At 33.5% G+C, this 16,533-nt stretch overlaps 1 protein-coding gene across 1 annotated transcript in view; it reads right to left on the minus strand.

The window, feature by feature from the left end:
• Positions 1 to 16,533, minus strand: part of LOC111508710 (tyrosine-protein kinase transmembrane receptor Ror) — a 223,149-nt gene that overhangs the window by 44,288 nt on the left and 162,328 nt on the right. The window contains exons 4-5 of the mRNA XM_074170979.1: positions 15,042 to 15,188; positions 3,862 to 4,024 (exon numbers count right to left, since the gene is read on the minus strand). Coding sequence (XP_074027080.1) covers positions 3,862 to 4,024; positions 15,042 to 15,188 — 310 coding nt within the window. The remainder of the gene's footprint in view (positions 1 to 3,861; positions 4,025 to 15,041; positions 15,189 to 16,533) is intronic.

A 16,533-nucleotide genomic window follows, 5' to 3' on the forward strand; every position in this document is an offset into this window, starting at 1 on the left:
GAGTACAGCAAATAACATTTTCACGCGAGCTGATAAAGGCAAAACGGTCATAGCCATGAACAAAGAAGAATACGTAGAGAAGACTATAGACTTCCTAAATGCTGGCATCTACGATAATCTCTGAAACGAGAACACCAATTTATATCTGAAATAAGTCAAGGGAACTTTAAATATTCATTGTGTCATGAAACAGAAAAATTCAGATCGTTAGTCATGAACCCACAACCACCACCTAAACTTCATTCGTTATTAAATTACACAAAGATAGCTATCCGATTAGACCGATAGTTTCTTTAGTTAAAATATCCGAAAAACTCATCGCAAATTTTCAAAACCACACCAATTTCAAATCAAAATTCAGTTTGAAGAATGCATACCATTTAATCAATGAAATTCAAGATATTACACTCCCGGATAATGTAAAATTGATTTCGTTCGATGTAAAGAATATGTTTCCCAGTATTCCTCCAAATGAATACTCTTGTAGACAAAGGTCTATCAATCCGGTAGTGAAAAAGAAAATATTAGACTTGCTTACGGTTTATTTGTCACATAATTCCTTCCGATTCAATACAAAGGTCCCAGAATGGGAAACCCGCTTAGTCCCATTTTGACAGAGATTTTCAAGTTCTTGAATTTCATCAATTGTATCCCCTCTTCACCATGGAGATGAATAAGGACGACTCTATAAATTTTTTGGACTTGACAATAACGAAAGTTAACATCTAATTGCATTACGATTTCGTAGTGAACGATTCGACCTTCTCGCACAGTCACAATCACTGTGATGAATATTGCTGATTCTGCTTTTATTATGACAAAACAGGTTTTTGTATTTTTTAAAGATATTTCCATATTTATAACATCAGTGTATGACATGAAAATCTGAATTTGAATTTTGTTCTTTCAACTGAAAATCGATTTTTGAGAGCAATAACACTATTGTTTTTTTGGTAATATGTTCAAAGATGAGTTTTGTATATCTTAAATTTAATTCCCTTGAAAATGCGTTCCCTTATTCAAAATGGTGTCCTGACGCCTTCGCCAAATATGTTATAACTGTTTTCTCTAGAGTTTCTGAAAGAATTTACCTTTTAGATAACAGCTCGTAAACGTGACAAATATGTATGGAATATATTGAAAATATCGTTTTCCTCATCTACAAAAATGTGGCTTTATATTATACCATACTCACACACGCATATCATAAATGGTTGCGCGTTCGCCATTTTGTGAACTGTAGTTGATTGCAGCTTTATGTGCTAACCAAGATCAATTTCAGAAACATTCCTGGAAATTCATTTTGAAATTAATTGCTTTCTACCTTTCTTTGGAAACATCCCTCATTTAATTCATTCGTGACATGAGGTCGTAATTTTATGAATAAATTGAGTGTTTGATGTTGTGCTGAAGAGGCAATAATGCAAGTATTTTGTTCCGCAACATTGATTGAGGATGAAAAGCGTTCCACGTAAGTGAAATTTATTTTGTTTCACATACTATATTGTGTAGTAATCCTTCGAATGATATCTGATTCAATTTTAAAACGAATGTTTGAAGTGTAAACTGGCTAGGAAAAAGTAGTTTTTGTACAATTCAATGTTTATATGAAAGTAGTTGTTTTGAGAGGGTTTTTTATTCCGGTTTGTGTCTAAAAGTTACGTTTTTGCATGATCTACTCATCTTTGTGAAGAGTTTATTTTTTGAAATAAATTGCTTTCCTTTTTTCTTTGGAAGATTCCATTATTTTGTTTTATAAAGCTGCAGTAGTAGGAAGCCAAATCCATTATTTCCCACAAATTAAAGCGTTATTCAAAAATAAACTCCAAAATATTAGGCACAATTGAACCTTGTCATTTCTAGTGGATTTGTCTTTTGTGAAAATAAATTTTTTTCTTAATCTTGGAAATATAAAAATTGTTAGTAATCATAAGAAAGACACTACTAGCGTATTGGATGAGTATCAGCCAATTACATTAACGTCGAGTTATTTGAAAAGTGTTGAATAATATTTTTGTGATTGGTTGTTTAGTTTCTGGTAAATTCTACATCTTGAATAATTGACATTGTTTCTTCAACAAATGCACTTACAATCTCATTCTTTGAAAGAGTTTCGGTATATCAAGAATCAGGAGAATGTCTTACTGTGATCACAATAATCTTTTAGTATCAAAGTTGCCCAACTGAGGGCTCAGCTTCCATTTAGCTTTCTTCCTTTTCAACTGAACTCCTTCGATTCATAAAAATACTGGAAAGTACTTACAGGGAACTCAGATATAACTTTTCTGAATTCATTGTAGTTATTGTAGGAGTTTGCAATAAAAGTTTCAATACAAAAATGTTTTCATTTTTTGAAAAAAATTACAAGTTACTGTTATTTTTGTTTTCAGTTTTGACGTTTGTGATTTTTGATTTCTCCGGCTTCTGAAATTTTCCTATACATACGTAATTCATGCCTTTGAGGTGAATTATTGAATGAATGAATGATTAAATGGATTGTTAAATGAAACAAATTACAAACAACTGCCGTCGTTAAGAAATTGTAACATCTCTCTGATATTCGAAATCAAACAGCAATATTAGTCACCGTAATAAACAAGAAACTGGAAAAAGTCAAGGAATAGTAACTTACTCAACAAGTTCGAGAAATATATGTTTTTTGTACAAAATTCAAGTCTGCGAGTCCAAAAAACTGTTTTCGGATGTGTCGCTATTTTTTCGGCTACTGTGTAGAATAACGGAACAATGAGACACATTTCTTCATTATATTTTTTTGAACAACAAAATTTCGAACATTTTGATTCTCATTTGTATTGAACATTGATTGTTTTCATGTTTTATTCATGTTTTTGAATGGTGCTACCAATTAATTTTGTTTGAAAGTGAATTGTGTACACTCCTTCAGGAACATTGGTAGATTTCCAGCCACCGTGACTCTTAAAATTTCTGATTCCTCCATTATCAACACATTTCTCAATATGTCTTTGGAATCCGGTATATTCACGAGCAACATGTATTCCTAGTCGTGCATTAGATCAAATGACATTTTTGTTAGTTCTTCCCGCCAAACGCACCGGCTAACACAATAACTATTGCTACTTGAAAATAAAGCAAACTAGTTGATTCTTTCATGTTCTACAATCGTAATATATCGTTAAAAATTACCTTTAGTATTAGATATGTTTGATTATTTGATCCCCTAATAAATATATTGATCTGCTCGCTGTTGAAGACTTTTGACTTCTTTGAAAAAATGCAATAATTAATCTGTGGAAAAGGGGCCTTGTTTATATTTTTCTTCATTAAAATAGTACTTTTGAAGGCTCTTTAAGGTGGAGAAATTGACAGTTTAAGATTTTTGCGCCAAATTAGCCAAAACTGTATCTTCAGAAATAGTTCTGCATTTTTTCATATCCATTCATTTCGAGAAAAAATCATAACCGTTTTCCTACTGGGACTTTGATTTTTCAATCCAATAGATTGGCCATTTCGTAAGACACATTTTCAAAATCACTATCGCTGCTGCTTTTCATAGTTTATTGCGATAATTGCGAACAAAAACCATGTACATGCTTCATTTGAAAAGATCTAAAAACTTGTCAACCTTTTATATCAAATGGACTGTTATAATTCGTAAGTTACATCTAAGAGCTGATGTTTCCCCCAACTTGTTATGATTGAAAATATGTTTAATTGAGTATTGAGTACTTTTGTATATCTTCGTAATCAAAACCTGTTGCTAGACCCAAAACAGTTTTAAATTAATATTTTAACACATCCACTGGTTTATTTTTGGAGTCCAAAAAATAGTAGAGTCAAAGGGGTACTATGGAATATCCAAGCAAAGTATATAAAACTAACCTTTGAAAACTTTTCCAAAACAACCTTCCCCAACTTCCTTTAAGAAAGACAACGTTTCCTTCTTCAAAATGGGCACTCCTGATGCAGAACAGGCTGAATACTGTGGATTTGGAGCGTATCGTTCAGCTACTAGAAACCCTTGTTTGAGATTTATAGGTGATGCCTGTAACAAAGAGGAATAATAGAAAAGTCAAACGAAACACGAAAAAAATTGTGACGAAGGAAAAACGAGGATCGAGAATGGAAACTTTCATGAGGTGAAAGAAAAACGGATAAATATAATATAACCTTTCCAATCATGAAATCCAATTTTGATCGTGAATGACTTTTTTTATTTTCAGCCCAATTTTTATACTTTTTTCAATAGATGACAGAAATATTATCCGAGAATGATTCACATTGAACAGATTTCTTAATAAAGCCCAATGTATACACGTCTCTCATACATGCTCAGTATATAGTCATTATAGTAAGTTCACCTCGGAATTAGAGATACCCAGCTGTAAGTCTGTAAATACTTGTATATTCACACCCTAAAAGTTGTCTCAAAACCTACATATGGTAGTGTGTAAGCACCTATTAAATTTCAAGGTCAAAGGTCACAAAAATCGTTTTTTTTGCGCTTTTTTTGGAAATATCTCATTTCCTATGGGTTTTTTGCTATTTGTATTTATTATCAATATTGTAGAATACAAAATTCTCTACAAATTTTGTTTGAAAACATTTTTTATACGGTGAACCATTTTCGAGATAGAGGGCGGAGAGCACGCGGTCACAGCATCACTTCAGGTCAACCGGTGCCTCCGGTCGAAAACGCGCCATATATAGTTGATGAACTATCGATAAATCAATGATTATAAATATTTGTCAATTTTTATTAACTATTATATTATATTTTATCATTTTTTTCCTAACTTATCCACTTTTTATTCAGTATTAATTTATTTAACAACACTTACCTGCCCATGTAATTGCAGAATTGTTAATGAAAATATAGGAATTATATTTGAATTTTAACCTAATTAATATTTATAAATTCTTACATGATGAAAAAAAAACAAATAAATTATGAATTAATCTTTTTATTAAAAAATATCATTGAATACATTTATTTTTATTGAAAGTAAAGAAATGGAATAAAGGGTACAAAAACTACAATTTATAATTTTAATCATCTTCTTCCACTTCATCGTCGTCTTCTGGCTGCTGGTAAATTTCAAACTGGTCTTCATTATCGTCTTCAACGACATTTGTCTCAAGTTCTTCCATGATTTCGGGGTCAAAGGTTCCATCTTCGTTAATGTCGCTCTGATATGGTAGAGCATTGAGACAAGCTTGCCCATTACATTGGCCACAAGCTAAAGAGCATTGCAAGCCCGCTTTCCTGCATCCGCATCGCGAACCACAACCACTCTTGCAGTTGCAGAAAATTGTATTTAGCAAATCTTCTGGAGCAGGTGGTAAAATTGTCATGATAGGCTCCAGAAAATCGTTTCGCATTGCCCAACCCCATGGGGTTCCAAATCATGTCCTAACCAAGTTTGAACTTGATAATATACACGGTTGAAATGTTGATGAGCAGCTGCACTTGTTGGTGGAATATTTGAAAGCTGCACAGGTTTATTAAGTTTTGTAGACTTGACGTAATGCATATAACGAAGATGATCGAGACTTTTCACAGATTTCGGAGCATTATAGACTGCCAATAAGGTTTGAGTTCCACTCTCTAATAATCTCTGGGCCGAACAATTTTCTTCCTCAAATGCTGCAGCTAGTTCATCCAAATTTGTCAGTTTCTCAAAAACTTTTAAAAATGATTTTTTTCCTTTTTAAAAAGCGCAGAAGTTTTCGACCGGAGGCACCGGTTGACCTGAAGTGATGCTGTGACCGCGCGCTCTCCGCCCTCTATCTCGAAAACGGTTCACCGTATAAAAAATTTTTTCAAACAAAATTTGTGGAGAAATTCGTATTCTACAATATTGATAATAAATACAAATAGCAAAAAACCCATAGGAAATGAGATATTTCCAAAAAAAGCGCAAAAAACCGATTTTTGTGACCTTTGACCTTGAAATTTAATAGTTGTTTACACCCTACCATATGTAGGTTTTGAGACAACTTTTAGGGTGTCAATATACAAGTATTTACAGACTTACAGCTGGGTATCTCGAATTCCGAGATTCTTACCTAATTTAAGCTTAAATGACTTTATTAATATGATGAATACGTATTGAAAATACAATGCTTTATTCAATAATTCATAAATTTCGAACAAAGCGTGATATCAAAATAATTGAATATATAGTGAAAGAATCAAGCTTGCATACAGAATGGTATTTTAGTGTTATTTACAAGCTGTATTTCACCGCAGGGTGTCTTAAACCTAGATGTCAGAAACATGACTTTATTTTTCCTCGTTTAATGTGTATAATTCGAGTCTTAGTGGAAAATCTATTTAATGTGGAGTAATCTGGGATAGATTCCACTCCATTGATTAGCAGGAATTATCAAAATATGGCTGGAAATAAAAAATTCTTCATGAAAAGGAAAAACTAAAAACAGACGTGAATCGGTTTTTATTGTTCATTACCATCTGAAGAATATAATAATCTAATGTTTCGTCAAAAATAAATGGTGTATTTTTTTAGACCTCATGAACTGATGAAAGTATTCAAATCGAATGAAACAAATGAAAGAGAAAAACAAGCGTACTAATATTTGTATGTAGGCTTTCTCAAAGAGGTATTTCCTGAAACTTTTCTTAGTAAAGATAATTGAAATTTGTCTGAAAATTGAAATTACCTATTTCTTTACTATCCTACATAATGCACTTTTTTTTTCCAATAAATTCAGAAAGAGAAAAAAAAGTTGTATTCCATTCAGTATTTGCAGCTTAATTATTTCAGGATAAAGATGCAGAAACGAATAACAGTCGAAGAAGATTTATATATTCATTTTGTTGCTGATAATTTATTGGTGTGAAAATCTACTAGTATATTTACATACAATACGGAAAAGAACGATTTGCATATTAGAATTTTGTCAACAATTGAGCTTCATTTAGCAGTTCCCAAAGTTGAGAGAATGATTCTTCTCGGTCGCGTCTATTTTAGAGAAATCCTCTTAACTTTGATTATAATTTTTTTGATGACATCGACCTCATTGACTTTAATCTAGTTCATTTCTCTACACGTGGATCCGGGATTAAATAATGAAGGATTTTGCGAAAGCCCTTTGGTGAAAATTCGTGAGTGGTAGTATTACCTTTGTTAATATATGAAGTTTCGTTCCAAATTAATTTCAGTTTACGAGTAGGATATGGAACTTTTCAAAACTATATTGGAGTAGGCTCCACACAGAGCTTAAAAAACTATATTAATTTCATTACATCCAGTAGACCCCAATCGCAGGTATAAAGTAAAGTATTACAGCATAAAATGGAAAGATGGAAATGACAACTGAATAATTATTTTCTACGCGAATAGCTTGATTTACGTTTGGATAGGTTCATTTTCACACCCAAAAATGAAATCGACAAGTAATATGAAGGAAATTTGTCTTGAAATACATAATATTTCGGAAAACAGTCTCAAAAAGTTGTTCATCAAAAGAGGGCGTGACATCACCAGATATAAGAAGTACGGAGCCGCCTTAAATACGCCATTGGTTTCAGACAATTCTTCGTAAGCTGTGTGGAAGTTCAATTATTTTTTAGTTGTCTGTATTCATCTGCCTATGCTATGAAAGTGTCGAGGATAAAGTCCTAAAAAGTATTATATGTATACTAGCTGACCCGGCAAACGTTGTTTTGCCACATACATTATTTCTCTCAAAACATTAACACTTTTTCGTTAGTCCATGTTCGGCTAACACAAACAAACTGGATTGCTTGCCCACTCGAGAGCATACTACGTACAACTGTCCGTGTGAAAAACATGGTGTGCTCAAATCCATACCACAAACGGATATTGTTTCACTTTGCGACTTTTTAATAGTCATTGAAAATGCCACTCTAATTGGAAATTGCACACGTTTAAAATGAATTGGCACATCTGTAGGTATAATGGGGATTCGTGGTATTAATATATTTTCATTTGAAATGCTGGCTTCGACAACGTTTTTAATTAATTTTTCAATGACTAATCGCGTGCCTATGCACAGCCGTGGTGGATTGAAATTACGGAGCGATCCTACTTTCAGGTGTAAATTATGGGGTGGCATGCCTGGCAAATACAATGAGTTCAAGAATCCTGTTGAATAATTCACAGCTTCGGTGACATCACAAACTGCTTCTACGATCAATGGATAAACAAAAATAGTGGCCGAAAACTGTATAGGAAGTGAGAGAAGCCTTATTGTGTGGGAGAGATAGGAGACTGGCTTCGTTCTCACCCCTACTCCGTGCTATTTACTGAGTGAGAAGTGACACCGGCAGACGCCTGGCGAGAAAAACAATGATTGAACTACTGAAATGGCTAATAAAAATAGGGGTTGGTGATAGAAGGGTAAAAATTGAGGGTTATATGTATTTTTCAATGGCACATCATAAAAAAATAGAGACGAAAAATTTTGTCCAAAAAACAATAACAATAATATACATATGAAATCTCATAAAAATGGGTCAAGCCGTTTCTGAGGAGTAGGGCAACTAACAATGTGACAAGAGAATTTTATATATTAGAATGGAATTTATGTGTGTACCCGAATTACATACAATTGTTTAAGTGTTACCCAAAATTTAAAAAGTTAACAAAGCCCTGCAAATGGCTATGCTGAAAAAGTGGTAGATCGTAAAATAAACTCGATGCCAATATCATGTTAATGTATATTCATCAAATCCAGTGCAAAGTGATGATGAAATACTTGCATTTATACCTATTAACAAAGTGGACAAAACTTTATTCTTTGCTGAAAAACATTCAATATGAATGACTGTACTTCAGAAACGAGTTTAATTACTAAATTTGATAGAAAACTCAGTCCTTATTCTCATTGAAATATTCCATGAACATGAATGCATACCGTCTTAATAAAGTTTTCCTGGAATGAACACATATTCATCAAAACCACGAACATTTAATGCGCTTGCTTAACAGTTCAGACACTGTATCAACCATCGCACATATCTCGTGACGTCACAATAGCTTTCAATAAATGCCCAATTTTAAAGTCTCGTATCTTGATAACGTTAAATGCTGCTGATTTAAAATATTTGGCATTTTATTTTGGATGATATATTCACAATAAAATATTAGAATTCACAAAATGCATGACATTAAATTTGATCTGTGAGAAACAGAAAGAAAAAGTTCACTCTTTATACATTATCCATTGATGATTTCGATTTTGAAGAAATGCTGTTGTGTTTTAATTACAGAATATTTTCGAAAACGATTACAAAAGTGCAACAGAAGTTCCTTATCATGTGAATATTTTTCTAATAATGGCCTTTTCTCGTAATATGGGATCCAGAACAAGCACTTTTTACAATTACCAGAAATGCAATACTCTTCTCGACGCGTATTTAACCAATCAAGTGGAATAAAGAAATGAAGAAAAACAATTTTTTTCTGAAGACGCCAGCTTGGTTGGTGAAACGCGCCTCGAGAATAGTATTGCATTTCTGGTGATTGGGAAAAGTGCTTGTTGTGGATTTATTCTAAGCCATCATCCAAAACTTCTGAAATAATAAATATTTTTTGTGAACTGCTGGAAATCAAGTTCATTCACTCATTGAAAGACATGTATTAATCGTCTCCCTGCAATTTTTTTGTTCATTCAACTAGCGTGTGGACAATGTTTTTCCAGTTTTCAATTATCTTCTCAGTTCTGTGAAAATGATGCATGATAATTGAATTTAAAAAAGCTGAACCTTGCTTATGCAACACAAACAAGTGTCAATTGCAAAGTCAAGCGTCGATATCGATCTCTAAATTATGAGATATCGCTTGTTGTTTTCCTAGATGAAACCAGAGGTATAGAGAAAAATAAAAAGCGATTTCTCATCAGATGATTGATTTAGAAGTTTGTCAACAGGATGCCATGGGAACCCTTTTTTTGTAACCCTTGAAGTGATACTTTTTCATGAAAATTATGAGTGATAATTGTAAATCTAAAGAATAACTCCACACCAGGACCCGATAAAAAAACTCGAAGACTCTGAAATCAATTCATATTAACATTTTAGTCCCCCTTGTCCACATCATCAATCAAACATTCTCATCGACCGTCATACTCTGGCAATGGAAAATCAGCAACGTAACACCCATTTTCAAAGTAGGAAAAAATCCCAAATTAATAACTATGGACCTATATCTATCATAAATACGCTAGTCAAAATTTTCGAGCAATGTGCCAAAAAAAGATTACTTAATTTTCTGGATAAACATCATATAATGACTGACAGGCAATTTGGATTCGTGAAAAATTCAAACACGGAGAATGCCATTATGGATTTTCTCAAAACCACTGTGAAGGCCATGGACAGGCCAACCAAATGCTTGGCCGTTTTCCTGGACCTGGCTAAGATCTTCGATACAGTTGACCAAGAACTATTGATGAAAAAATTGAACAACTATGGTATTCGAGGCAACTTTGGCTTTGATGAAGAACTACCTATCAAATCGAATCCAACGAGTGAAAATTGGAAATGAAATTATTAGCGAACTGACTGTACAAATTGGTATACCACCAGGAACCGTTTTGGGACCGATACTTTTTCTCATTTACGTTAACAGTATAACAAAAATCAACAATTTCATATGCGATATAATATGCTATGCCGATGATACTGCTCTAATTTACATGGGAACATCTTGGCATGAAATAAGAGAGACAGTAGAAACAAAATTACAAAAAATATACATGTGGTTGAATAGTACTAAACTATCACTGAATGTAAATAAGACAAAGTATCTGACCTTTTCCCCCACCCTTCGTGATCAACCCAAAAACTACAAAATAAAAATGCACATACCGCACTGTGATAATTAAAATAATTGCGACTGTCAGACCATAGAACAAACCAAATCGATAAAATACCTCGGAGTTATTTTAGATCAGCACCTAAAATGGACGGAACATATGAACTTTGTAACAAAAAGGCTCAAAGTATTAATGCACACTTTTTACGAACTACGTGACATACTGTCAAAAAAATCTTATAATACTCTATACCTCTCTTGCCGAATCTATAATGAAATATTGTATTTCTGCTTGGGGTGCAACTTTCATAAAAGCTATCAGCCCATTACAAACCGCTCAAAACATTTTATTAAAAAAAAATAGACTCTTTTCAACAAGAGAGTTATATCAAGAAACCAACATGTTAAATACAGGGTGTAACTGAATAAGTGTAAAGCATTTGAGGAGGTGATTCCTCATCGAAAAAAATATAGGATCTTTCATATAAAGAAACTTCATTGGAGCATCCCTTGTTAAGATACAGCCCCTTCAAGGGGGAACATAAAATTTGTATAACAATTTTTTTCACAAGCACTGAAAAAGTTACAATATTGAAATTAACCTGACGTTTTGTATTACCAAAAAGACACTTAGCCAGTAATTTATTTGGTTTACCCCATGGTTGTAAGGGGTGGAAAACGCAATCCCTAAAATTTATTTCCAATATAACTTTTTGTCTTATTATTTGTTTATCATTTAAAAATTAATTTTCGATAGCCTGTTTCATTCTGAACAAAAAATGTTTCTTGGGTTTTTTGCCCAAAATAAACCAGTTCGCAGCAAAAAATTATTTTAGGAACAACTATAGAGATACATCATCATAAAAGCAAAAATACGAAACTAATTTATCTAGTAGGTCGCTATTAGCGATAGTAACAATCAAATTGGTATAACGCAGTCAGTTTGTGAATTTTCGAAATTGAATCAATACAATATTGTAACTTTTTTAGTGCTTGTGAAAAAAATTGTTATGCAAATTTTATGTACCCCCTTTAAGGGGCTGTATCTTAACAAGGGATGCTCCAATGAAATTTCTTTATATGAAAGATCCTATCTTTTTTTCGATGAGGAATCATCTCCTTAAATGTTTGACACTTATTTAGTTACATCCTGTATTCATTCACTATATATTCATCATTGCCTAATAAGAATGTTCCATAAACGAGCAGATTTCGCGCAGAAATATTCAAGAGATATTCGATCAAAAATGAACCAGGACGTAAAAATTGAATTTTTTAACAAAACGGTCACCCAAATTTTTTTTTGTTTTATGGTCCAAAAATATTCAACTTCTTTCCGAAAAATATAAAAGATATAACATCCTTCAAACTATTCAAAAAAGAGGCGAAAAAGTATGTACATAATCACCCAGAAAAAATTCCAAATTCATACTGAAATAAATAGTTACTTATGATTTGTATATATATTGTGTATACAGGGTGTCCCATATAAAATTCCGCGGGTAAATATTTAAAAAATGAAAAAGAATATCCATATTTCGTGAAAGCAGATAATTTTGGTGTCAAAGGGACCTCTTATTTACGTAGAGATCCAGCACTAGGATCATCCGTTAGGGCGTCGCGACACCGGCGTCAATTTTTTAAATGATAATCCAGTATTTTCAATTGGTTTCTGAATTCTGCATTGAATTGTGAATTCAGCCATGTAGAACACTTGTGGTTTTCCTTGAATATTGATGAAAAAAGACAATTTTATTGCGTATTATAAAGAGGGCCATGAATAAGTCAAAATAAATGCAATAATGTATTTATCGATCTGTCAGAAGATCTGTCAGATTTGACGAAAGTATATTCAGTTTTGCGTTGGTTTTTCGTAAAATTGAAAAATGGTTCAGTCTTCAAATGCAGAAAAGTTGGATATGATATGTATTTATGGCGAAGCAAGAAGGAATTCAAAAGATGCAGTGAGAATATATGCTAATCGGTATCCTGACAGAAAATTACCGTCAGACAAAAAATTCGTTGGCTTAGCCCAATCTTTGGCACGAAATGGATGTTTTAATGAATATTATCGAAAAGAACCAAAAACGGCTACTGATGAGAATCACAGTGTTGCAGTACTAGGTCAAATGGTTTTGGAATCATATAGTTCTACCAGACAAGTAGCGATGCATTGTAACATTTCTAAATCGTCAATACAACGTATTTTGTCAAAAAACAAATTCCATCCATACAAAATACATTTGGTTCAAGGACTACATCCAGGTAATAATCTTCATGTTTCATTTTTAATAACTAAAATATATTCCCATATTCATGGGAATATTCATTGCATGGTTGTCCACCCGTATTCATGATAATGATCAATTTCTGAAAAAAATATTATGAAGTGCTGAAAGCCGTTTCCATAACAACGGTATAATAAACAAACATAATTGTCACTATTGGTCCTACGTGAACCCTCATTGGGTGCAAGAAACGAGATTTCAGTCTGTGTGGAGGGTTAATGTTTGGTGCGGAATCATTGATGGTTATTTGATAGGACCTCATTTTTTCGAAGGAATTCTCAATGGAAAGAGGGCCGAATCTCTTGGAGAATTTACCAATATAAACTCGACTGAATATGTGGTTCCAACAAGGTGGGGCATGAGAAATGGATTGGAAATAATGGTCCAATACCATGGCCAGCTCGAAGTCCAGATATTACTCCACTAGATTTCTTTTTGTGGGGATATATCAAAGACTTAGTTTATATGCGACGTCCACAAAATGTAGAGGATTTGAAAAATAGTATCACAAATGTTTGTGCTTCAATAACACGAGAGACGCTTTTAGCTGTCACGAATCGGGAATTACTAAAAATATGCAATATGTGTATTCTACGTGGAACAAGGCAGTTCGAACACTTACTAAAATTATTCTTATTATCACTAATTGATTTCGTTGTCATTATGTTAATCGAGTTATGGTCAAAGTAACATATTTTTTGGTAATTTATTTTAATTTGTACAGAAATACGCAACTAGATGAAATTGAACAGACAATGAAATCATAACTGATGGATTCATTGTATTAAACTCGTATTATTGCATTCATTTTGACTTATTCATGGCCCTCTTTATAATATGCCATAAAATTGCCTTCTTCCATCAGTATTCAAGGAAAACTACAAGTGTGCTATATGGCTGATTTCAGAATTTAATGCAGAATACAAAAATGAATTGGAAAATCTGGGTTACCATTCAAAAAAATTGGCGTCGGTCTCGCGACGCCCTAATGATTGACGCCTATTGCTGGATCTCTTCGCAAATAAGAGGACCCTTTGACATCAAAATCATCTGCCTTCAAGAAATATGGATATTCTCTCTCATTTTTCAGATATTTGCCCGCGGAGTTTTATATGGGACACCATACATAAGCACTACAAATACACTACCGAAATTTAACAATAATACCACAGTAAACGGTTACACCCCACAGTAAATGGTTACAAATGATACAAATTATCCAATCTCATTTGAACACTAATTTTAAATTATCTCTCTTATTCTCTTTATATATTCATAAAAATGTAAGAAAGCTTTTCACTTACCATTTGAATACAATCACATGAGATTTACAATTGTACAAATGCCATGCTGATTTAGACATCACAAAACAGCGTGAGTCTACTTCAGTAAAAATTCATACAACTATCCAATATTGGAATTGAAAGGGGTTATATTTTTAGGAGTGATTAATTTTTCGGAAAGAAAGTTTTTGACTTTCTACTATTCCATCTGATACAAAAAAAATGGATGAGAGAAGTACTTTCTTTCGTGTAATTCCATGTTTATATGAAAGTATAGCTGTTTCAGGAGGACTTTCTTTCAGTTTGTGTCTGAAAGTTACTTCTTTGCATGATCTACACATCCATGTATAGCGTTACTTATTTTCAAATTGATTACTTCCTTCCTTTCTTTGGAAGATTCTCTCATCCATTTTTTTTGTATCAGATGGAGTAGTAGAGAGCCAAAAACTTTCTTTCCCAAATATCCAATATTATTATTGTTATATTATTATATTATTTATTTTCACATTATTGATTGTTTTGATATTGATGATTGTATGTAAAATGGTCGAGGTTGGGTTTGAAAGCAGCTCTCACAGCTGAACTCTGCCTATTCATCATTTCTTTGAATTTTATTTAATTGTTACTTCTTATTGTGATGAATAAAGATATATTATTATTATTATTATTATTATTATGATACTCACCGCAGCTTCCGGTCGGCGAATTTTTCTCCTGAGAAACAATATGAGAGGGACAAGAATAACCAAGCTGATACATACAATAGAGACGGAAGGAACTATGTAGGTATTCATATGGGAGTAGTTTAAAGTTGCTGCTGCCGAATTTTCTTTCTGAAAAAAAAAATATTCACTTACTTCCTAGTGCACAATCATTCAAGAGAGGGACAAAATGCTTATATTGGGCGAGTAAAATTCGAGTAATGTATGGCGATCTCTAAAGAACCAAAGAGAAAGTTGAAAGAAGCTGAAGTTCAAATAATTTTATTAAGATGACGAACAAATCTAAGCTAGCTCTGTTAATTTCAGGGAAAGAAACGATACTTTTATCTGGTTTAATTGAATAGATTTTCAAACACGTTTGCACTTGTCATTGCAACCATTAATGACCTAAGAAAATGTGGAAGAGATAGCACTAGGTTGTTTCAAAAGTCTACGACTGACAAAGAATGTCCTGTGTCACTATTTCTCGGAATTGAAGGCCGTGGATTTTTGAAATTTATTCCTGACATTTTGCTGGCGTGACTGGCTAGTTTCGTCAGATGTTCATACATCCTGAGTTAAGATCTCCAATGACTGGAAATTACGGCTGCATAACGCGGATATTAGTTGACTCCTTCGGTAGTTTGGTGTGCTAATACCTGTACCCGGCTTAGGTATATTATGTAAAGCTTGTTTATGTTGATTCAAGTATATTGTCAATAACATTCGTCGACCCTTTTCTACCTTCCGTCATGCTGTTTGCTACTCTTCTTACAATGGAATTCCATATTCAATTAGGGTTCACAGCTTCTTTTCTGTTGAAATCATTCGTATGTTTGTGCATTTCTATTGCCTCCCTTACTAGTCAGCTATGGTATCCCTGGTCGGGGGCAAACAGAATCCCATGGTTTCCTTCACTGAGTGCGTGTTCTGCCATATCCCACTTATCCGTTTGGCCTAGTCTGCAATTTCTTTCATGCTTCTTCAGCCTTGCTCCAGTGGATCTTCTGGTGGTTCCCACAAGTGCACGGTATGTGATAAACTCCTGCTGCTGATAGTGGGCCCCTTTTGTCTCTAGCCGACCTGAGTCTTTGTTGTATCTTTTTGGTGGGTTTGAAAACCATTTTGATGTTTTGTTTATCCAGGTGTTTTCCAATTCTCTTTGTTACCCTAGGGATATAAGGTACATTCGCGCGTGGAACCATCTGAGCCTTTTCATTGTTTTGAGCCATAGAATTTTTCAGTTTCATGGCCTTGTTGATATCGAGTACACTGTATTCATTCAATCTCAAGGTCACTTGAAGATGTTCCAGTTATTCCTCTAGATGCTCTGATCCACATATTCTTTGAGTCAGTTCCGTTAGAGTGGAGATGAATGGGATGGTGGTTTGATAGTGCGTGCAGGTACCTATCTGTTGCGAGGATTTTCTGTATACTTTGTGGGTTGGTGAAGCACCACATCGTTCGATCCGCTGCT

This window comes from Leptinotarsa decemlineata, unplaced genomic scaffold, assembly GCF_025532065.1.
Source record: "Leptinotarsa decemlineata unplaced genomic scaffold, Ldec_3_MD MMD2_tig00000008_RagTag_RagTag, whole genome shotgun sequence".
NCBI lineage: Eukaryota > Metazoa > Arthropoda > Insecta > Coleoptera > Chrysomelidae > Leptinotarsa > Leptinotarsa decemlineata.